The following is a 22,359-nucleotide window of genomic DNA, read 5'->3' as shown; positions in this document are numbered from 1 at the left end:
TTACTGTCTGTGGTTGGAAGAAAACTTCACAAGCTGCTTGATGCTCACTTTGAAGGAAGGTGGGTTCAGTGAACTGCTGACTGGGCTCCACAAGCTTGGAGGCAGAAATGAATTACTTAAGACCATGGGGGGTTCCATCATGCACCAGTTCCCTTTCAGCACTCTTTCCCCTGGCTACCTTTGGCCTACATTCCAGGCAAATGATGGACAAATTTCTAACGAATATTGGTTGGGGGCCAGGTGTGGTGGCTCACACCTGTTATCTCAGCACTTTGGGATGCCAAGACGGGCAGATCACCTGAGGTCAGGAGTTTGAGACCAGCCTGACCAACATGGTGAAACCCTGTCTCTACTAAAAATACAAAAATTAGCCAGGCGTGGTGGTGTGCAACTGTAATTTCAGCTACTTAGGAGGCTGAGGCAGGAGAATCGCTTGAACCTGGGAGGTGGAGGTTGCAGTGAGCCGAGATCATGCTACTGTACTGTAGCCTGGGCAACAACAGTGAAACTCTGTCTCAAAAAAAAAAATCTTGGTTGGAAGGAATGTCAAATTCAGTACCTGAAGTCCCACTTGCCACAGTCCATCTCTTCTCATGGGTCTCCTACTTGCAAGACCAGCCCATACTTAGCGGGTGAACAGCCTTAAAGAATCCCTGGGTGTAGCTTTCGGGGAAGAGCCAACCAGAGGAAGCTGAGGGCTCCTGGAAGGAGGTGGGTCTTGACTGTCTCAGAGCCTACATCCTCTGCAAAGTCCATCCAACCTCTCCTTTCCCTGGTGCACACAGAGGAGGGGTCTGGGAGGCTGCAATGACTGAGTGCCCCAGTGTCAGTGACCAGCTCTCTCACCCACTAGCTGTGGGATTATTAAGCAAGGCACTTCAGGCCTCAGTGTCCGCATGATGAAAAAGACACTTTAAGGTGCCTCTTAGGGGTGACTCAGGCTGAGTTCCTGGCAGCTGCTCACTCCAACAGGAAATACAGCAGTTTGGTAGCATTTCACTCTACTGGTTGCTAATTAGGAACTGAACGCTATTAAGGAGTTACCCTTTCCTTGATGTTCTAAAGACTAACATGTTTGGGGATAATGAGTCAGTTGTAATTACAATACATATGCCACGTAGAAAGTGAATTAATTATATGCCACAACAATTAGTACTTAATAATTCAGATAGAGTAGATGAGTGTAATTTGCACCTGCATCTGTCACTGTGACTAAGTATATTTTACAACCGAGATTCTTGTTCCTGAGGGAGGTAACCACGTGGATGTGGCACACATAGGACACAAGGGGCAAAGCAAGAGTAGGGAAACAAATCCAGCTTGGAAGGCAGCTATTTAAAACACCAATTTCACCGGCAGAGGGATGTGATCACCAAAAAAGAGGCTGTAAGGGCCCTACACCCAAATCCTGCCTTATCCATCTCTGCCTGGAAGACCCCACCAGGGACTCCTAGGGCAAACAAAGAGAATTATCTGCCTGCTCCTTTGGTCATCCCTCTTTGCTGGCCTCACAGAACTCCCCCTGAGGATCCCTGGCAGGCTTTATAATGTGAGTCCTTTCAGGCTGGGATTTTTTGTTTTGCTTTTATGTTTGTTTGTTTTTTGAGACAGAGTCTCACTCTGTCACCCAGGCTGGAATGCAGTGGCATGAGCTCGTCTCCCTGCAGCCTCCACCTCCTGGGTTCAAGCGATTCTGCTGCCTCAGCCTCCTGAGTTGCTGGGACTACAGGCGCATATGCACCACCACTCCTGGCCAATTTTGTATTGTTATTAGAGATGAGGTTTCACCATTTTGGCCAGGTTGGTCTTGAACTCCTGGCCTCAAGTGATCCACCGGCCTTGGCCTCCCAAGACCAAGGATTACTGGCGTGAGCCACTGCGCCAGGCCCAGGCTGGGATTTTGGTCTGTTTTCTTCATTGTTGTATTGCAAGCACTTAGAACAACACCTGGAAGATAATAGATACTTGATATCTATTTGTTGAATAAATGAATGAAACAAGTTGAAGTCATATGTGGAGGGGAAATGAGCACTGTAGGGAAATGTGTGTCCCAGGTTGCCACAGGTCCGTCTCAGCGCATTCCCCCACACAAAACGAAGAAGGACAATGACCATTTATTGAGCATTGAACAGTGAGTGCCCCACGCTGTGCTGGGGGCTTTATGTGCACAGTCTATATATACAGTTTAAACTGACCAAAAGTCCGTGAGGTAGGTATTACCAGTCCCAATTTACAGGTGAGGAAATTGGAGCCGAAGTGATTTGTCCCCCGTTACAAAACTGGTCAGACCAGAAATGGGACTGGAGCCCAGGCCTGACTAAGGTCAAAGTCCCCACCCCTGCAGTCACAGCTTTCTGGAACCAACCCCATTGGGTTCTACTTTCTAAGTCTGTTTGGAAGCTGAAGGGATTTGAGAGCCTGAATGTAGCCATACAACCAGATCTACCTTTGGACCGCAAAAGGGACCCAGTGCTTCATGAAGCTGTTTTTTTGTTTTGTTCTGTTTTTTTAATTTTGTTTCGGCTTTACCAACCTGACTGGGTGTTTCTCAATATCCACCATTCAGACCTTCCTCAGTAGCAGAGGATGTGGCAATGGCAAAGACAAGGGGATGGGGGAGAAGAAAGGGAAAGGGGCCTGCATGAAAGACCATGGCTGTCTTCCTGCTGGTACCAGTTCCCTGAACCTCATCTTGTTGTTCAGCCCCTTACTGCAGCCTGCCCAGGGCTCCACTCCATGGCTTCATCCTGGGCCAGACCAGCACCCAGCCCGGGGGCTCCATCCACTTTGGCTGCAACGCCGGCTACCGCCTGGTGGGACACAGCATGGCCATCTGTACCCGGCACCCCCAGGGCTACCACCTGTGGAGCGAAGCCATCCCTCTCTGTCAAGGTGAGAACCAGGTGGAAAGCGGGTCACAAGGTAGCTCAGATCCAACTCACATCTTGGGTTTGTCCCAGGACTAGTCACTTCCAAATGTGGGTTTACTCTTTGATAATTATTTCATTCTTTCCACAAGCATTTACTGAAGATCTGTAGTGCACAGCAATCTCAGTGTTTTGAGATCCATGGGGGAGATGGGTATGTGAGCACATCAATGCAAAGTGGCAGAGGAAGGAAGTGTTGTATCAGGAGTATAATCAGTGTTGTGGGAGCCCAGAGGTGAGAAGGGATCTGCTTCCTCCTGGCCAGCTGGGGAGGGCTCCCAGCAGAGGGGATGCTTGGGCTCGGGCTCATAGAGCAAGTGGGTTGATCAAACACTTGAAATGTGTCAGTCAGTTTGCATGCATTACCTTTTATGATTTATGAGTATTTTCCCTTAAAGTAATATACATTTAAACTAAAAATCTGAAGAAGAAAAAAAAAAAACGGTAGATAATGCAAAAGATAAAAGTGAAAATGAATGATAAACCTGAGATCACCACTGTTAACATTTCAGCACATTTCCTTTTGTCTTTTATGTATTGATTATAAAAATAGGATCATCCATGTACAAAGCTCTTACAGATTTTGTTTCCCATAATGCTGTGCAACCATTGAAAATCATGGTGAGGAAGTATATTTAACTATATACTACTTTTTGAGATGGAATCTCGCTCTGTCGCCCAGGCTGAAGTCCAGTGGCATGGTCTCAGCTCACTGCAACCTCTGCCTCCCATGTTCAAGCAATTCTCCTGTCTCAGCCTCCCAAGTAGCTGGGATTACAAGCACCGGCCACCATACCTGGCTAATTTTTGTATTTTTAGTAGAGACGGGGTTTCACCATATTGATCAGGCTGGTCTCAAACTCCTGACCTCAGGTGATCCACCCACCTCGGCCTCCCAGAGTGCTGTGATTACAGGCATGAGCCACTGCGCCTGGCCTCTATTGTTAACATTATACTTCCTCACCATTATTTTCAACAGTTGCACAGCATTATGAGAAAACTGTCATTCATTTAAGTATTGTTCTGTTGTTGGTCATTTGGATTTCTATATTCTTTGTGACTATAAACTTAGAATTCCATCTTTATGAATATTACATATTTCCTTAAAGCAAATTCCCAGAAATGAGATTGTTGCATCATTGTGTATGCAATTGACAGCTGTCGATACTGACTGCCCCCCACAGAAAGTTTGTCCTCATGTATAGCAGCATGTAAGAGCTATCTTTTCTCCCATAGTCTCAATGTTATGCACTGCATTTAAAAAAAGAAGAAAACATTGCCAACTACGTAGATGAAAACAGGAAATCGCATTGCTACTTGATTTTTCCTTTGGTTCCCAGTAGTGGTGAAGTACTTTTTAATGACATCTCTCATCTCTAATCCTCACAACCTTCTCGTCTGTGCCTGTGTTTCCTCAAAGAACAAAAACAATGTGCTATTAATAATCTACTCCTAAGCAAAGGTCACAGTGAACTGGCTGTCCACAAATGGCAAATGGCATTTGGCTTTGGTCTCTGCATCTCTGACTACATTAACACGGACAAGTCTTTTTTCCAGAGCACCAGTTGGAACATACCAAGCCTCTCATTTCTGTTACTTTACATCACCACCCAAAATTAGGCCTCCCCCCAGGCTTCAGTTGACCCATCCCCATACTACTGTGCATGTCTTCTCCCGACTCCACCCCACATGTCCCACTGATGCCATTCCTCTGAGCCTCCCACTGCGTTCTCTGGAATCCTAGTTCCATGGCCAGCAAGCATACATGCTCTGTCCCTACCCAGCTGGCTGTCTTCACTTCCTCCCTCCATGGAGACCATAGCTGTCCTCTGAGAGCACGTATACTGTGGCCCTTTCAAGTGGAGTGTTAATCCGCCTCCACCCACCTCCTACTTCCCACAGAATTCTGCGCCAGGAAGGGCCTGGCATTCTTCTACTTCTCTACTGCTGCTTCCAACCCATGATTTTTTCCACTCCTCCTTTAGAGACTCTATGCCTCCTAATGCCTTCTCTCTCCTTCCCCAGCCCATTCTCTCACTCCGTGTCTCTCTCCCTCAGAGATCTCATTCCACCACAAGCCTCAAATACTTTGTGATTGTATCCCCTCCCCTCCTACTCACAGGAAGTGTCCCGTTACCACCAGGTTTGGGGGACTGCATTCTGGCATGGAGATCATGAGACACAGGCTTTTAGTATCTCAGGCTAGAGTATTATCTTCTGTCCCCTTAGTTATCTACAAGAGCAAGGCCAAGCCAGGGCCCATGAGAAGTGGCTGCTGCCCACTTCCTTCACTGCCCTCCCTGCGTTGACTCTCCATACAAGACACCAGTGGAGATCCAAGTATTTCTTCCCAAAGGATTCAAGGAAGCTGGGCAGGTAGTTGATCTGATATGACAGCTTGGCTAACCTAGTTCCACTGAAGGAGCTCACAGCCTTTCTGTTTAGTCATTAAGAGTCTTATGTTTAAACACTCTCTCATTTCTCATTCCTTCTGTGTTCCTGATCCTCCTCTTCTGGAGAGTCCCACGCCTAGACCCTTCTTCCATCTTGGTATTCCAACTTCTCTCCCTCTGAGCAGTCTACCCTCCCCCATTCATAATGGAGCTCCAGCCTGATGCCTCTTATTGGTTCTGGAAATTCTTATAGCATCAAGCATCTTGTTAGGCAATCTCAATGGGACTCTGCCCAAGCTTATTCTGGCTCTGAGCAAAAAAGTTCTGAGCTCTAGACTAGTTGTCAGAGGGGATAGTGGATGGAGGCGGTAGTGGGTACTTTGGCAGATTAATCTTTCCATCTGTAATACCCCCTGAGCTATCAAAGGGCAAGGATGATTTATAAGTATTACTTTCTTTCAAAGACCAAACAGTCTACTCTTGCCAAAGTAATTCCTATTCCTCCTATAAACATAATGTCGACCCTACTCCTTATAAAATAATAACCCTGGCCATGTTGCTGCAGACATTTCTCCCCTGAGTTGCCCCTTTGAGATTCCTTTTCTTTGTATTCCTAAGTTAGTTCTGTCATTTTTTATATCCCATATCTTGTCCTTTCTTGGTTTTCACCCTCTTTTTCATGGGGTATATCCTTAAGTAAATTCTTCAGAAAAGGTTCATGAGGGGCACACTTTCTGAGACTTTACATGTCTGAAAGTGTCTATCTTTTTGCCCTCACACATGCTTGGTCAGTTGACTAGGTAAAATTCTAGTTTGCAAATCATTTTCTTCAGAAGTTTAAAGCTTTGTTCCGTTATCTTTGAACACTCAGTGTTGTTGATGGGAAGTCTTATGCCAGTTTGATTCTCATTCCTTCACAGTTATGTCTTTTTTCCCCCTCTTTCTAGGAACTTGGAGGAATGCCTGTGTGTCTCTGGACTTCTTAGATACACAAAATTCCATGATGGTGAATCTACAAGTGATTATTTTTGCATTCCTTTGGCTCCCTTTCCATCTGAAGACTTGTGTCTCTCTTCAGCTCTGAGAAATTTTCATCTATGATAATTCCGTCCCTTCCACTATTTGTGATCTCTCTTTTTGGAGCTCTGAACAGTTGGATGCTGGACCTCCTATATTGAGGATTGATCTTCTGTGTTTTCAGTCCTTTTATTTCATTTTTGGTCTCTTTTTTTAATATATTCTGAGAAATTTACTTTTAATCTCCAATCCTTTAATGCTTATTTGGGCAATCATATTTTTCATTTCAAAGAACTTTTCCTTGTTTTTTTGTTTTGTTTTATTTTGTTTTTTCCTTCAGAGCACACTGATTTTATTTTATGAGTACCACATGTCACCTTGACTTTATCCGGATACTACTGATCAGAAGTTTAAAGATTATATATCTTCTGTTTCCTGAATTAACTCTGTTTCCTAAGGGGACGTTTATTTTTTAAACCTTATCTTGGTTTGTCTTGTTCACACTGCTGATTTTCTTCATATATATGATCCTTGATTGTATTTTAAAAGTAAGGGCCAGGTTGATTTTTTCAGATATGAGATGTGGATTACCTTTGTTGTTTTTATATACAGATATCTTGGTCCACTAAGTCTCTCCTATCAATGAGAAGTTGAGTATGTGGCAGACCTGAGTAGGCAATGGGGCAGCCCTCAGGCCAAGAGACCATAAATCCTAGAATTAAAAGAGCTTTTCTCGGGGATGCCAACTCCCACCATAGCAGCCCTAATTCATTCTAAGAGAGTTCCCCTTCCGTGGAAAAGAAAATTCTCTCTTTTGTTTGGAGAGTAAATACTTGAATGTCTCTACACCGTGTTTGTGGGAACAGATGGCAGAGAACTGGTTTCACCCTGAGGCTTCCTCCCATATATTTTGAGCTACAACTTCTTTGCACTTCTATCTTTATTCCTTCTTCCAAACAAACAAACAAAACAACAACAACAACAACAAAAACCACTCCTCTGATGATGATCCTCCCATTTTCTTTTTTATTATGAGACTTTACCTTTTATTAGTTTTACTCCAGTTTTATTGGGACCTTGAGAGGGGAGGAAGGATAAAAATAGTTTCTCAGAATACCATCTTAAACCAGAAATGCTCATGACATTGTTTTCCTTTTGCTAGCTCTTTCCTGTGGGCTTCCTGAGGCCCCCAAGAATGGAATGGTGTTTGGCAAGGAGTACACAGTGGGAACCAAAGCCGTGTACAGCTGCAGTGAAGGCTACCACCTCCAGGCAGGCGCTGAGGCCGCTGCAGAGTGTCTGGACACAGGCCTATGGAGCAACCACAACGTCCCCCCACAGTGTGTCCGTGAGTCCTTGGGCAATGGAGGCGGGTGTAAGGAAGGGCTAGGTGGGCAGCTGGAAAGATTCCTACAGGAAGTGAGCTAAAAGCACAGTAATGAGGAAAAAAAGAAAAAAAAAAAGAAACATAGAAATGGAAGTTGGGGGATTTCAGAAAAGGAAGCAGGTGCTGAAACTGCTCTCAGCATTGATGACCATTGTGTCCTAAGATGTTTCCACAAACCACCATGGAACTTAGGAATGGCCTGGTCCACTCCCTTTTAGATGGAAAACCTGTCAGAAAGTTTGCATGAATGTCCCTTGATTCCAAAGCTCTAAAACAACAACTTTTAGGTCAGATCACAAAATGGTAACCTCTTCAGCTATGTCTAGTCCAAAGACAGAGGTTTTTGTTTTGTTTTGTTTTTTGGCCTACACAGTGCTTTATAACAAATTTTGAATTACTCCACGATCTTTTAAAATCAAGAAATTTTCATTAAAATCCAGATTTCTGTCTTCTCTTGAAAAAGGAAAATCTAACCAAATGTAACTCGACCGAGTACTATTTCCCTTTTTTAATTTTTAATTTTTTGGCAGAACTGTATTTCCCAGTTAGCCACATCCCCCACCCAACCCACTCTGTTCATTTACCAAACCTGCCTGAGAACTGAAGATTCCTGGATTCTTCAGTATTGCATTAAGGTCTCCAAGTCCCTAGATCTGGGGTCTTGCAAGGTCTTCCACAATTAATCAAGTAATTAATCCTCCTCTCTGTTCCTCATTTCCCCCAGCTGTGACCTGTCCTGATGTCAGTAGCATCAGCGTGGAGCATGGCCGATGGAGGCTTATCTTTGAGACACAGTATCAGTTCCAGGCCCAGCTGATGCTCATCTGTGACCCTGGCTACTACTATACTGGCCAAAGGGTCATCCGCTGTCAGGCCAATGGCAAATGGAGTCTTGGGGACTCTACGCCCACCTGCCAAAGTAAGCCCAGGAAGGGAGGGTGGGCAAGTTTTGCAGAGTCCCTCCTACCTAAGCTGTCCCATGCATGGGGTGAACTGGGGTGGGGGAAAAGGGGGTATCACCAGGGATTGCAGTGTACTGCTTTTTAGACTCTCATCTAGTAGAATCAGGAGCTGGGAAAATGCCTACTCCTTTACTCCTTTATGGAAGTATTTCTTAGCATCTTCTCATCTTATCAAAAGCTGCCTTTCTCCAAATGTGCATCCACTAATTCATTTCTTTAATATTCATTAGGCTCTTACTATACGCCAGACACTGTAGAGGTATGAAGGTAAAAGGTTTTGGTTTCTGCCCACACGGACTTTATAGTCTACCGGAGAGGCAGACACATAAAGAAGCAATGATAATGTGGTGTGATAAGACCTGAAACGGGAGTGTACATAGGAGGAATGAGGGTAGCACAGGAGACTGGTCACCTAAGCCTGCCTGCCTTCTCCATTGTCAGTTGTTTTTCTTCGGTTCTTTAATGCAGTTTCAAAGGTCAGAATCTATGGGAAGACACTCTGAGACAGGCTTATTAGGGGGTGCTCTTGAGAACACCACCTACAGAAGGGAAAGGAAAGGAGGGAAGGAAGCAAGACTGGGCAGAAGGAGAATTGAGCTCTGATGCAGTATCCGTGAAAGCCTCAGCTCACCCCGCAGGGAGCTCTGCAGCTGGGATGACCCCTCAGAATTGTCACAAGTTGGAGCAAGGGAACTGTTATACTGCCACACTGACCAACCACTGGATGCAGGCTGGCCTAGGAAAGGGACATGACCTTCCTAGGTGGGTGGACTCTTCAACCACAGCAATCTGAAAAGGGCTGCCAGCCAAGGGTTGTTTGCCAGCAGCTGGGGAAATAAGTCCCTCAGTCCTAAAAGGGGCTCTGAGTGGCTCACCGCAGCATGCACTGCAACAGGGACATGCTCATAATATTTATGTGACCAATGTGGATGTCATAGAGGAAGCAAATGATTATAAAGAGGTAGAAGGAAGTGGTCAGTGAGAAGTGGGAGTTTGAGACTGGGAGGGAGGAGGAATGGTATCTTCCAATGCCTGTGATCCAGGTTCGACATAGATGCCAGCATTTGAGAGGCTGAAGTGGGTGGATCACTTGAGGTCAGGAGTTTGAGACCAGCCTGGCTGACATGGTGAAACCCTGTCTCTACTAAGAAAAGAAAAAAAAAATTAGCCAGCATGGTAGTGCCCACCTGTAACCCCAGCTACTTGGGAGGCTGAGGCAAAAGAATTGTTTGAACCTAGGAGGCAGAGGTTGCAGGGAGCTGAGACTGTGCCACTGCACTCCAACCTGGACTACAGTACAAGACTCCGTCTCAAAAAAAAAAAAAAAAAAAAAAAAAGCCAATGTCTGTGATTCAAGACACTGTTGTCTTTACACACTGTGGTGCAGACCGCACAGTGGGATGTAACCGCATGTGTGGCAGAGTAGTCCCAAACGTTTGACAGCCTCACTACAATGCAGCCACTCACATTTCAGTGCAGCCTTGGCAATTAGGCCTTACCTCATACCTCAGCCAGAGGCTCTCAGCAGTGCTCTGTTGACAAAGAGTGTGAGGCTGCTGCTGGGCTCAGAAAAGAAGGGCAAGGAAATTGGTTAGCAGTGTCTGGCCAAGGCACTAAGGAGCATACCACAGAATCACCATCTCTTCCTAACCTAATCTCAGCCATCTGAGGAGGATTAAAAAAATACACAGGCCAGGGCCCTGTGTCCAAAGCTGGTGAGTCAGGCACCTGCAGTGGAACCAGGCATTTTAAACAACCTTCGGGGTCTTCTGGAGACACCTCCAGTTGAGGTGCCACATCACACAAGTCAGCACCACAACCCATATTCTGGTCAGAAATTCCAGCAGAGTAAGGTTGAACAGGTCCTATTTTCATCACAGTTCTTGCTAAGCGGAAGCAGCCATGTCCCTCCTCTTGGGGCTGGCTTACTGAGCATCTTGTGATCCTTTTAGTCATCTCCTGTGGAGAGCTCCCCGTTCCCCCCAATGGCCACCGCATCGGAACACTGTCTGTCTATGGGGCAACAGCCATCTTCTCCTGCAATTCCGGATACACACTGGTGGGCTCCAGGGTGCGTGAGTGCATGGCCAACGGGCTCTGGAGTGGCTCTGAAGTCCGCTGCCTTGGTAAGTGACCTCTCCAGGCCTATTCTGCCCAGTTTTTCTCCACGAGATAGATTAGATCTTTCCAAAGCTGGGATCCAGTCTTTGAACAGTATTATTTCACCTACTGACGTAAGATGCTTAATGCAAACACCAACTATTGGGCATTAGGCATGACTAAAACCCTGGAATAGCTTATCCCGGGCCACCCAAAAGAATGAGAAGAACTTCAGATCTAAAGAGACAAACCTTTGAGGGGTTCTCATTCTGGTTAGAAAGACAATTCCTTCCCATTGGCCTTTGAATAATGAGTGAAGCCTCAGTCTCCATTTTTTGAAAACTTGCAGACATATTCCTGTAACACACCTAAAATACCTTTTATATTATCTATTAGCAAATTTTACACACAACATATAGATCTATACATATATACTAAGCAAATGACAGAAACATAAAACAACCTGGCTTCCAAAGGACAAAGTTATCATTTCCTCCATGGCTAATCCACTCCATGGTTCTATGGTTCTGTCTCCTCTCACACCTTTCTTGGACCCCTAGAGTCTAAAAGAGGGCCCCAGCCACAGAAACCTAATAGGATAGATTGGATGGTCTGTCCTCGGGTGAACAGTGCAGTCTTGCCACTGTCCCAGGCCCATTAAGGACACAGTCACAGGTTATTTCCACAGAGAGCCAAAGGAAGCTGGCAGAAATGCCAGAAATATACTGTACCCAAATCCCATATAATAAAAAGAACTCATCTAGGTGCTACTCAAGGAGAAGGAAAGAAAGATGAATTTAGCCAAACCATCTGTTTGTACATAGTTGTTTCAACACAGCCGGGTTTTGATTGCCTTAATGTAGACAATGGTGCCCTCCATGCAGTAGATGCTCAGTGAAAAACAAGATGCCTGGGCTGGGTGTGGTGGCTCATGTCTTTAATCCCAGCACTTTGGAAGACCGAGGCGGGTGGATCACTTGAGGCCAGGAGTTTGAGACCATCCTGGCCATCACGGTGAAACCCCGTTTCTACTAAAAATACAAAAACTGCTAGGTGTGGTGGTGCATGCCTGTAGTCCCAGCTACTCGGGAGGCTAAGGCAGGAGAATCCCTTGAACCTAGGAGGTGGAGGTTGCAGTGAGCCAAGATCGAGCCACTGCACTCTAGCCTAGGAGACAGAGTAAGACCCTGTCTCAAAAAGAAACAACAAAAAAAAAAGATGCTCTTGAGTTTGGGTTTTTGGAGGGGGGTTGTTTGTTTTTTACAGAAGGCTGTTTTGTATCTGGTTAGTAAGAAAAGAGGGGATGATCCTGGGGCAGGGAGGTAACAGTGATCATTTTGCACACACCTGTGTAGACACAGAAACTGAAGCTCAGAAGTGAGTGGCCATTTGGGATACAACCTTGGGATTTGGGGTGTCAAGTCCTCAACACTATTTTTGTCATGTTGAGGGTTCCTGAAGTCACCCCTAGATTGCTACTCTCAGGGAGAGGTGGGAAAAGTGATGAGTTATGGGATACTTGGTCCTTTCCCCACCCTCCCTGTCTCTCGCCACCCAGACCAAGCTTCACTTCATTTTCTATAAGCTTCTCTTTGATGTACTCTCTTCCCCATCCCTCACCAAAGCTGGACACTGTGGGACTCCTGAGCCCATCGTCAACGGACACATCAATGGGGAGAACTACAGCTACCGGGGCAGTGTGGTGTACCAGTGCAATGCTGGCTTCCGCCTGATCGGCATGTCTGTGCGCATCTGCCAGCAGGATCATCACTGGTCGGGCAAGACCCCTTTCTGTGTGCGTAAGTATGTCATCCACTCTCCCTAGTCACGGGGCTCAGATTCAACATGGACTTTCTCCCTCTCTCTTAATTAGATTAGCTAGAGGGTTTTTTAATATATATATATATATTATTGCTAACTTTTTTTTCAAAACTGAAATCATTGTTGATCTAATGTTTTCCATTCTTTGCGTGATTAATCACTGTTTTCACCTTTATCATTTCCTTCCTTGTGATTTCTTTTGGTTTTACATTTTTGTTCATTTTCTAGCTTTTGAGTGGGAATTTAATTCATTTAGTTTCATTCTTTCATTTCTATTGAGTTTTATTGCTATAAGTGCTTAAGATTATGAAATTTTCTCTCATCACTGCTTTCATTGTATCCTATAGAGTCTAATAATAAATGTTTATCATTTATTAGAAATTCTATAATTTTGGTATTGATTTCCCCTTTTACATAGAAAATTTTTAATAGAAGGATTTGTTTCTAGGTGGAAGGCCCTTTTTGTTTTCATTATGTTATTCATTTCTAATGTTATTGCATTGTATATAATATTTCTACCTCACAGAATTTACTGAAGCTTTCTTTGTGAAAGCTTACTAACCTAATAGTTGGTCAATTGTTATGAATGTCCAATGTGCACTTGAGAAGAAAGGATATTAAGATGTCCTGTTTTATTTATATATTCATGAGATATATCTGATTGATTATGTTGTCTATGTCCTCTACATTCTTACTTTTCACCTACTCAATCTGTTTCATTCTGAGAGATGTGCTTAAAGTTTTATATTATTAGTGTGTTTCTATTTTTCCTTGCACTTCCTGTAGTTTCTGTCCTATAAAGATGGTTGCTGTGTTATTTGGTGCATAGATACTCATAACTAGTATCTCCATTGCACATTGTGGTTTTTAGCCTTTAAAGATGACTTTTTTGTCACTTTTAATATTTTTTAGCTTGAATTGTACTTTGCTTGATATTAGGCTTACAATCCCTGCTTTAATTCCTTTGCCTGATACACTTTTGACCATTTATTTTAGCCTTCTGATTCTCTTAGGTGTGATTCTTGTATGCAGCATAAATTGCCTTATGAGCTAACTTAACCATCTTTTTCTTTTAGTTGGTTACTTAAAGTCATTCACATATATTAATATGACTGACATGTTTGGTCTTAATTTTGCCATCTCCCATTTTCCCCACTTCTCCACCCCTGGTAACCACCATTCTACTCTCTGTTTCTATGTATTTGACTTTTGGAATTATAATATTAGTTTGATTCTACTTTTCTTGTGGGTTATTTGGTGATTTTTTGAGGTTCCTGATTATTTTTCCCTATATCCTAAAGTCTAATATTTTTCCTAGGACATGCTTCAGAGTTAATTATTCCAAGACAATTTCCCCAGGTATTCTGTGGGTCTTTGACTATATAGATTCAGGTCTTTCTTTATTTCCAAAGACTTTTCTTGGATTATGGTTTTAAACACTGATATTGCTTTGTTTCCCACTGTTTTTCTTTCTTCTTCATCAGCTCTGATTATGTGTATGTTGAATCTTCTTTGCCTATCTTCTCTCTCAGCCTCTCTCTCATTATTTTCACCTCTTTATCTCATTTTAATTCCCTTGGTTTTTGCCCGACTTTCTTCAGTAACTCTGATTAAATTATCATTTGAGAATATTCTTTCTTGGACCTCTTATAATTTAGTCTTCATTTCTCAGATGGTTTTGTCTTTTTCTTCTATCTGTTTAAAGCATACCATCAGTTATCTTTTATTTTCTTCCACTGTTTGTCCATTTGTGCTTGTTAGTTTTGATTTTCTGATTTTCATAGTGTTTTAAAATATCTCCAGATGCTTATTTGAGAATAGTTAGTTCAGTTTAGAATGCTGCTACAGTTTTCTTATGCTTCACATGTTTTGTTTTTGGTGAGGAGGTTTTCATCAGATGAAATGCTTGAATTCTTTCCTATTTGTTTCTTAAAGTAGCTTCCTCTACATTTAGGTTGATGTTTTCTATGCATTTTATGGCTTTAGTGTGGTTTAGTAGTACCCTCTTCTGTCAGTGTTACAAAGTCTTTCTCTCTGATCATTTTTACTTCTTTATCTCATTTTGATTCTCTTGGATATTTGCCTTTTTTTGTTTGTTTGTTTGTTTTAATATAAGGCTTTGTGTGTGGTAAGGAAGAGGTTATGTGTCCTTCCTTTTTGTTTGAGTGTTTTTCTTTTGTCTTGCAGAACCCCGGGTTTTCCCATCATTGCTTCTTATTCCCTTTATCACTCAGAGGATGTCACTTTCTTTTCTTCCAGAAGCAATGGGGGAGAATCACACACACTTTTATGTCCCTTTTCTGTGGTTATACATTGACATACAAAGATTTGTTTTCTATATATTCATACATGAGATGGACTTTCTCCTTCTGGAGGTGATTTTAGATCAGCGTTAAGCCCTTCACCTGCTCCTCTCTTCTCTTTCTCATCCAGTCTTGCTCTCCACAAAAGCTTGCGACAGAACCATGAGAAGTAACTCTGCCTGGGCTTAGTGTGTATTTCTCTACTTACACGTAATTTAAAGTTTGTAGCACTCTCTGGCTTCTAGTTAGGCTGCAGGCCTGGGTTTTCTATTATTTGTTCTTCTGGTTAATCTGCATTTTTTTGATTTAGGCAACCATCGTTATGCTCAGCTCCCTGGAAGTAATTTGGAAAATTCTTCACTTTTTGAATTTCCCTAAAGTGAGCCTTACTGTAAACCACCAGTTTTCCTTCTTAATTTTGTAAGGCAGGTTTTAATTTTAATTCTTCTTCTTTTGGCTTTTTATATATGGGATAGGGCCATAAAATAATGAGAACTTCTCAAAAAACAGTGCATGAAATTAGTCTTAATAACTTCTTAAGGTTTACAGAAAGCAAGACCCAAGCCAGATGTCGTAGCTTGTGCTTGTGGTCCCAGCTATTCAGGAGGCTGAGGTTGGAGGATCAGTTGAGCCCGGTAATTTGAAACAAGCCTGGGCAACATAATGAGACCCCATCTCAAAAATAATAAAAAAATAGGCCAGGCGCAGTGGCTTACGCCTGTAATCCCAGTACTTTGGGAGACCAACGTGGGCAGATCACAAGGTCAGGAGATCGAGACCATCCTGGCTAACACAGTGAAACCCCGTCTCTATTAAAAAAAATACAAAAAAATTAGCTGGGCGTGGTGGTAGGCACCTGTAGTCCCAGCTGCTTGAGAGGCTGAGGCAGCAGAATGGCATGAACCCAGGAGGCGGAGCTTGCAGTGAGCCGAGATAGCGCCACTGCACTCCAGCCTGGGCAACAGAGCAAGACTCCGTCTCAAAAATAAATAAATAAATAATATAAAAAATAAAGATCCATCTATATTCAGTCACTCTTTCAGATGTGTCTAAATAAAACATATTTAGTTTCACCCAGAAGAAGAACATGCAGATGCCCTCAGCAAATTGGTGTACAATGTATACAGAGAGATTTAGGTAATAAATAATAGACTGTCGGGGTCTGGATGGAAAATGTCTGCCTGGCCTAAAGACATTGAATGTTAGATTGGACCATATTCAAAGGCAGTGAGTGAAGTAGTTAGGCACTCAGGTGTGGACCCAGATTGCCTAGGTTTACATCTCAGCTCTACCACCGGCTCTCCTGTGGCTATGTAATGCTAGGTAGGTCGGTGTACCTCACTAGGTCTCAGTCTTGTCACCTGTAAAAAGCAGGCACCTCAAAGACTACTGGGAGCATTAAATAAATTAATACACATAAGATAGTTAGACCGGTGCCTGATCCAGATGTTAAGCAGCAGTTGCTGCTGCTGCTGCTGCTGCTGTTGTGTGACGATGATGATGATGATGATGATGATGATGATGATGATGATGATGATGATAGTGGTGGTAGTAATGCTGCCACCATCACGTCACAGAATCCAGGATCTCTTGCACTAAGCCCCATTCTCTCTTGGAGCACAGAGGTTTGGGAATTATCTGAAGGAGGAAAGCAAGAATAAAAGAACAAATATTTGTAAGTGTTTATTCTGCGCTAGGCACTGTGTTAGCTGCCAGTACCTATAAAGTCAAGGTTTCCAGTGTCAACCAGACTCTCAAAACTTTCCAGCTGTTCTCTTCATTTCCTCAGTCAGCTCCCTTGTCCTTTTCTCCACACAGCTGTTTCACAATTCTGCCCCCTTTCTGAAGACCTATATTCCACCCCCTACCTACATTCTCAGCAAATAACTAAGTTAAATAGTTAAGATGGCCTGGAACCAGAGAAGCGGGGTTCAAAACTCAGATGAGCCATTTAGAAACTGTGACCCTTGAACAAATCTCTTGAGTCCTCTGAAATTCTGTTTTCTGTGGGTATAATGGTGGTGCCTACCTCATAGGGTTGTGCGGATTAAGTGAGACAGTGACTGCAAGCCCCAACAATTACTAGCTAATCATATAATATCACTTTCTATTCTGCAGAGATGATAGAAGCCATCAGACAATAGCTTCTCCTACTTTTAGCTTCCCCACCCACACATCTACTGTGTGTATACATCCATCCTTGCCCCTTCTCTCTCACCTTAGTAGAAGAGTCTCTCTCCCAGCCCACAGCTAATCCCTCCATCAGTCTCTGAATCTTCTCCCCTCCTGCCCCGCTTACTGAACTTAGTCTATTCTTTCTTTTTTGTTTTGTTTTGTTTTGTTTTGTTTTGTTTTTGAGACAGAGTCTTGCTCTGTCGCCCAGCCTGGAGTGCAGCAGCACTATCTCGGCTCACTGCAACCTCTGCATCCCGGGTTCATGCCATTTTCCTGCCTCAGCCTCCCGAGTAACTGGAACTATAGGTGCTCACCCCCACGCCCGGCTAATTTTTTGTATTTTTAGTAGAGACGGGGTTTCACCGTGTTAGCCAGGATGGTCTCAATCTCCTGACCTCGTGATCTGCCTGCCTCGGCCTCCCAAAGTGCTGGGATTACAGGCATGAGCCACCGCGCCCAGCAGAGCTTAGTCTATTCTTAATCCTCTCCTGTGTTACCATGGACCTTTCCTTTCTGTTTCCTTCAGCTTCTAAGACCATATTCAATAAAGATTTTCTTAGCATCTACTACGTGCCAGACCCTGTGTTAGGTGTTGAGGATTAACATGAATTGAATGTGTCATGCATCATCTCTGCCCTTAAGAAACTAGGTCAAATTGTCCTGAAATGTGCTCAAAAGCCTATTAAGTGCTCAAGCCTCATCAGGACCTCTACTTTCTTCCTAATGATGCCTTATTCTTCTGCTCATGGCAGCCTGTATTAGTTCAGGGTCCTCCAGAGAAACAAAACCAATAGGAGGTGTGTCTAGAGAGAGAGTGTGATTTATTTTAAGGAATTGGCTCACACAGTTGTGGAGGCTGGAAAGTCCAAAATCACCAGCATAGGCTGGCAGGCTGGAGACCCTGGAAAGAATCACAGTTCAAGTCTGAAGGCAGGCTGCTAGCCGAATTCCCTCTTCCAGGGATGGCAGGCTGCCTTTTCTCTTGAGGCCTTCAACTGCTTGGATGAGGCCCACCCACATTATGGAGGTCCTCATAATCTATTTCACTCAAAGCCTCCTGATTGAAATGTTATCACCTCTAAAACATACCTTCACAGAAACATCTAGAATAATGTGAACTAACATTTGGCCATATGTCACATGGCCATGCTGCTTGAGAGAGTTGCCTCCACTAATTGCCTCCACCTCTCCCCTCTCATTAGCAGCAAAGGCCACTTCTCTGCTCTATCCAGAAAGAAACTCCATCCCAGTCAACAGGTCCTCTGGTCCTATGCCATGTTCTAGAATGCTCAGAGCCTCTGTTACCCAAGAGCTGCAGAGCAGGAATCTGAGTTAAGGGATATCTGCTGGAACAATGTCCTAGGCAGAGAAGAGAGCAAGTGCAAAGGCCCTGGGGCAGGAACTTGCTTTGTATATTCATGAAACCTCCAAGAGGCCAGTGCAGCCGAGTGGAGCGAACTGTACCACTGGGAGGAAGGGGGAATCTGAGGGATACGGGGATAAGCATGGTGACCTGCGAATACCACATCCCTCTTCTCTTCCCTGCTCATGTCTAAGCAAAATGTTAAACAAAACAGAGTGGCAGGTGGAGGCCCAAATATTACGTCGCTCACTAATAAAGGCTAAGTTGGAAAATGGAGCTGAATGCGAGAGTCATATGGAGGCTGCTATATGAACCCAGAATGAGATGGATTCATCCACCCACAGAGGTAACACTGCAGTGGGGCGTGCAGCCCTGCAATGTTGGGGATAACCTGCCTCCTCAACAGCTGAGAGCAGCCGAGAACATTGCTCCCTGCAGATAACTAGGTCCCTAGAAGAATAAGGGATGCTGAGTCAAACATACCAGCTCATTTTTCCCAAGTTGCACAGATCAAAGTGCACTGACTGAACTCCCTTCCCATGGAAGGAATGGGAGGTAGTGGGTTCTCTCCAAACAGCAGCTCTGTTTCCCCAGTTTACCTGGGCCATTGGTATAGCAGGGTGACTGAACTCTGCACCAGGCTTGGTTAGTATTCACTCTGGTTCTACAAGATTGCCTCAGGAATGAGGATGGGCCTAAATCAGCTGATGGTTGGCCATCAGTATACTCAGCAATTAAGAATGGATCTAGGGGGCCAAGGGCATCAGAGGCAAGGAAAATAAGATAGCACTGACCACTCAGACCACAGAGAACCACAGTCCAGGTCTAACACCCTATGGGAAGTCATAGAATGATTGATCTCAAGTTGTCCAAGCCACAGACATATCTTCAAGGAGGACAGAATGTTCCCCTGACAATTTCAGTTTATAAAGGTTTTACAGCAAAAGAGAGTGAAGTTAGACTTAGGGCTGAACTTCACTGATGTGCGTAAGAGATGCCAGGTGAGAGGTGGATAAATTTTGAGGGATGTGGAATAGTAGGAGGGCTTACCTATCTTCTGTTTTGGTTGCAGCAATTACCTGTGGACACCCAGGCAACCCTGTCAACGGCCTCACTCAGGGCAACCAGTTTAACCTCAATGATGTGGTCAAGTTTGTTTGCAACCCTGGGTATATGGCTGAAGGGGCTGCTCGGTCCCAATGCCTGGCCAGCGGGCAATGGAGTGACGTGCTGCCCACCTGCAGAAGTGAGTCACCCTTTCTCGCCCACTCCACTCCCCACCATCTCTGCCATATGTGGTTCTGTAGCTCAGAAAAAGAAGCCAGTGAATTCATTCTGGCATCATGCTGACCCAGATAGGGAAGATGGAGCAGAGAAGGGTCATAAATGAGGACTTTCTCAACCCTTAGATAGAGCCACATAAAATTTCATCGTCATGGATTATATAAGGAAAGCAAAACTTCGTTTTATCTTTCAGGTCTTCTTCTGTACATTTTCATTGAACAAATAATGTATCCTTATCATATAAAGCCCCATTACTTTTTAACGGAGGTTTATTTTTCTCACATAAACAGGAAATCTAGAAGTACTATTATTTCTATGCTGCTCCATGAGATCGGGAGCAATATCTTGGTCTTTCCTTGTGGTTGCAAAATGGCTGCTGCGGCTCCCTTGGAACCACACTTAAGAGATCCCCATTCTTGATGAAAAAGCAGAGGGTTAAAAAGGAGAGCCTAAGAGTTGAGATAAAGGGGTGAGGGCTGGGGAAAATACACAGAGAGGAAGCCAAAGACTCAAAAAGCAGACAGAATAAAGAATGTCCTGGCTCCATTTGCAGTATTTAGGAAATAGCTTCTAACATTTTTAGAGGCTTTTGACAGCAGTGAAGCCTCAGAGAGGTTCATCAAAAGTAAAAATCCTTAAAGGCTTATCAAAGATTTTTTTTAAATACCTTCCTGCCCACTTCATATGATGAGTTTGAGACTCAGGTAAGATAATGGATTTGAAGATGTTTAGAAAGAAAAGTATAGTCATGGGTTATGAATAATATTGTCATTTTTCTAAAATCTTATCCTGATTTTGAGTTAAACTGCTTTGGAAACACTTTTAAGATTTTAAAGTCAAATATATCCCCCAGGATATTAATGTGTCCCTGAAATACTCATAAAAGTGATTAAAACCATTTTCAAAAGAGCCCAATGCTGTTCAAGTCAGTTCAAATGCATCAGTTTTACAATTGACAAGCTTTGCTGTGGGAGGCACATTGTGCTAGGATCAGACACATGGAGACTAGACATTCATGCCCTCAGGGGACTCGTGTTCAAACAAGTCACAGCACAGGCTGGTAAAGTCAGCAATAGCAAGTCGTGCAAGGGAGTACCAGAAAGGGAGTAATCAGTCTGGGAAGAGGTGGGAAGGGTTCTCTAAGGAGGTGATGTCTCGCTGGACATGGAAGGATGACTCTTCTGACCAGGTAACCAAGCTGAGGGGAGAAGTCCAGCAGCCTCAGGACCAGCTCACGCTTCAGAAAGGGTCTGCTTCATTGCCTAGTTTTGCTCTAAATATTTTGCTATACTGGGAATCCATGCGTGTTTGGACTTCTGTTCAATTGCAGTCATCAACTGTACAGATCCTGGACACCAAGAAAACAGTGTTCGTCAGGTCCACGCCAGCGGCCCACACAGGTTCAGCTTTGGCACCACTGTGTCTTACCAGTGCAACCACGGCTTCTACGTCCTGGGCACCCCAGTGCTCAGCTGCCAGGGAGATGGCACATGGGACCGTCCCCGCCCCCAGTGTCTCTGTAAGTAGATGTCACCTGCTCAAAATGACTGATGGGGTGGCCCATGTCAAAGAACAGTCCTGCCCTCTGTGCATGTGCGTGTGTGTGTGTGTGTGCGCACATGTATGTGTTGCCTTACGGTGACAGTCACTCTGGCTATTCCTGGGATTTCAGATTCCTTCTTGAGCCCATGTTGGGTGACTTGCCATACCAATTTTTGTGTTCTCACTTTCCTAGCTAGAGGCCTGGTCCCTTTCCTCTCTAGAGTTACCACCCTCTTCAGCTTACAGAGTTCCCTTTTCTCAGAACTGGCTGCCTAGCGGGACACCGTCTCCCAGCTTTACCCCTTCCTTGCCCTTACAGAAAGACAGCACATGAACCCCTTCCCTTTAAAGGACTGAAGGAGAAAAGTCCCAGACTCTGGAGGCAGACCAACTTGGACTGGAATTCTGGCTTTGCTACTGAACAAGTAGTATGGTTTGGGGAAAAGTTCACTAACCTCTCAGAACCTCAGTTTCTTTATCTATAAAAATTATGCCAGTACCTATTCCATAGAGTTATTAGAGGATTAAAGAAAAAAATCTATGAAAAGTGCCAGGATAGTATCTGGTACATAGTAGCTACTCAATAAACCATGACCACATTAATTATTGTTAGGAAAAGATATGAGAACAGCATGTTTTTTCAAAGGGGTTGGGGAGGTGCTCAGAATCCTGATGTATTAGTCTGTTCTCCCACTGCTATAAAGAACTGCCCAAGACTGGGTAATTTATAAAGGAAAGAAGTTTAATTGACTCACAGTTCCACAGGCCAGGAAACTTACAATCATGGTGGAAGGAGAAGCAAACATGTTCTTCTTCACATGGTGGCAGGAGAGAAAAGAATGGACAAAGCTGGGGAAAAGCCCCTTATAAAACCATCAGATCTTGTGAGAACTCACTCACTATCACGAACAGCATGAAGGTAACTGCCCCCATGATTCAATTACCTCCCACTGGGTCTCTCCCACAACACGAGGAGGTTATGGGAACTATAATTCAAGATGTGGTTTGGGTGGGGACACAGCCAAACCATATCACCTGACATCTGGTCCCTGGCCTTACACGTCCTTATGAGAAGACAACCCCTT

At 44.0% G+C, this 22,359-nt stretch overlaps 1 protein-coding gene across 1 annotated transcript in view; it reads left to right on the top strand.

The window, feature by feature from the left end:
* CSMD2 (CUB and Sushi multiple domains 2) overlaps nt 1-22,359 on the top strand; it is a gene marked incomplete at its 3' end in the record, with an annotated part of 670,449 nt that overhangs the window by 609,071 nt on the left and 39,019 nt on the right. The window contains 7 exon segments of the mRNA XM_017884421.1: nt 2,704-2,892; nt 7,500-7,685; nt 8,449-8,643; nt 10,639-10,812; nt 12,412-12,585; nt 19,521-19,694; nt 21,063-21,251. Of these exon segments, the coding sequence (XP_017739910.1) occupies nt 2,704-2,892; nt 7,500-7,685; nt 8,449-8,643; nt 10,639-10,812; nt 12,412-12,585; nt 19,521-19,694; nt 21,063-21,251 (1,281 nt within the window).

Source organism: Rhinopithecus bieti, unplaced genomic scaffold, assembly GCF_001698545.2.
Source record: "Rhinopithecus bieti isolate Rb0 unplaced genomic scaffold, ASM169854v2 scaffold_13029, whole genome shotgun sequence".
In the NCBI taxonomy this organism is placed as follows: domain Eukaryota; kingdom Metazoa; phylum Chordata; class Mammalia; order Primates; family Cercopithecidae; genus Rhinopithecus; species Rhinopithecus bieti.
This window is presented reverse-complemented; position numbering and strand designations above follow the sequence as displayed.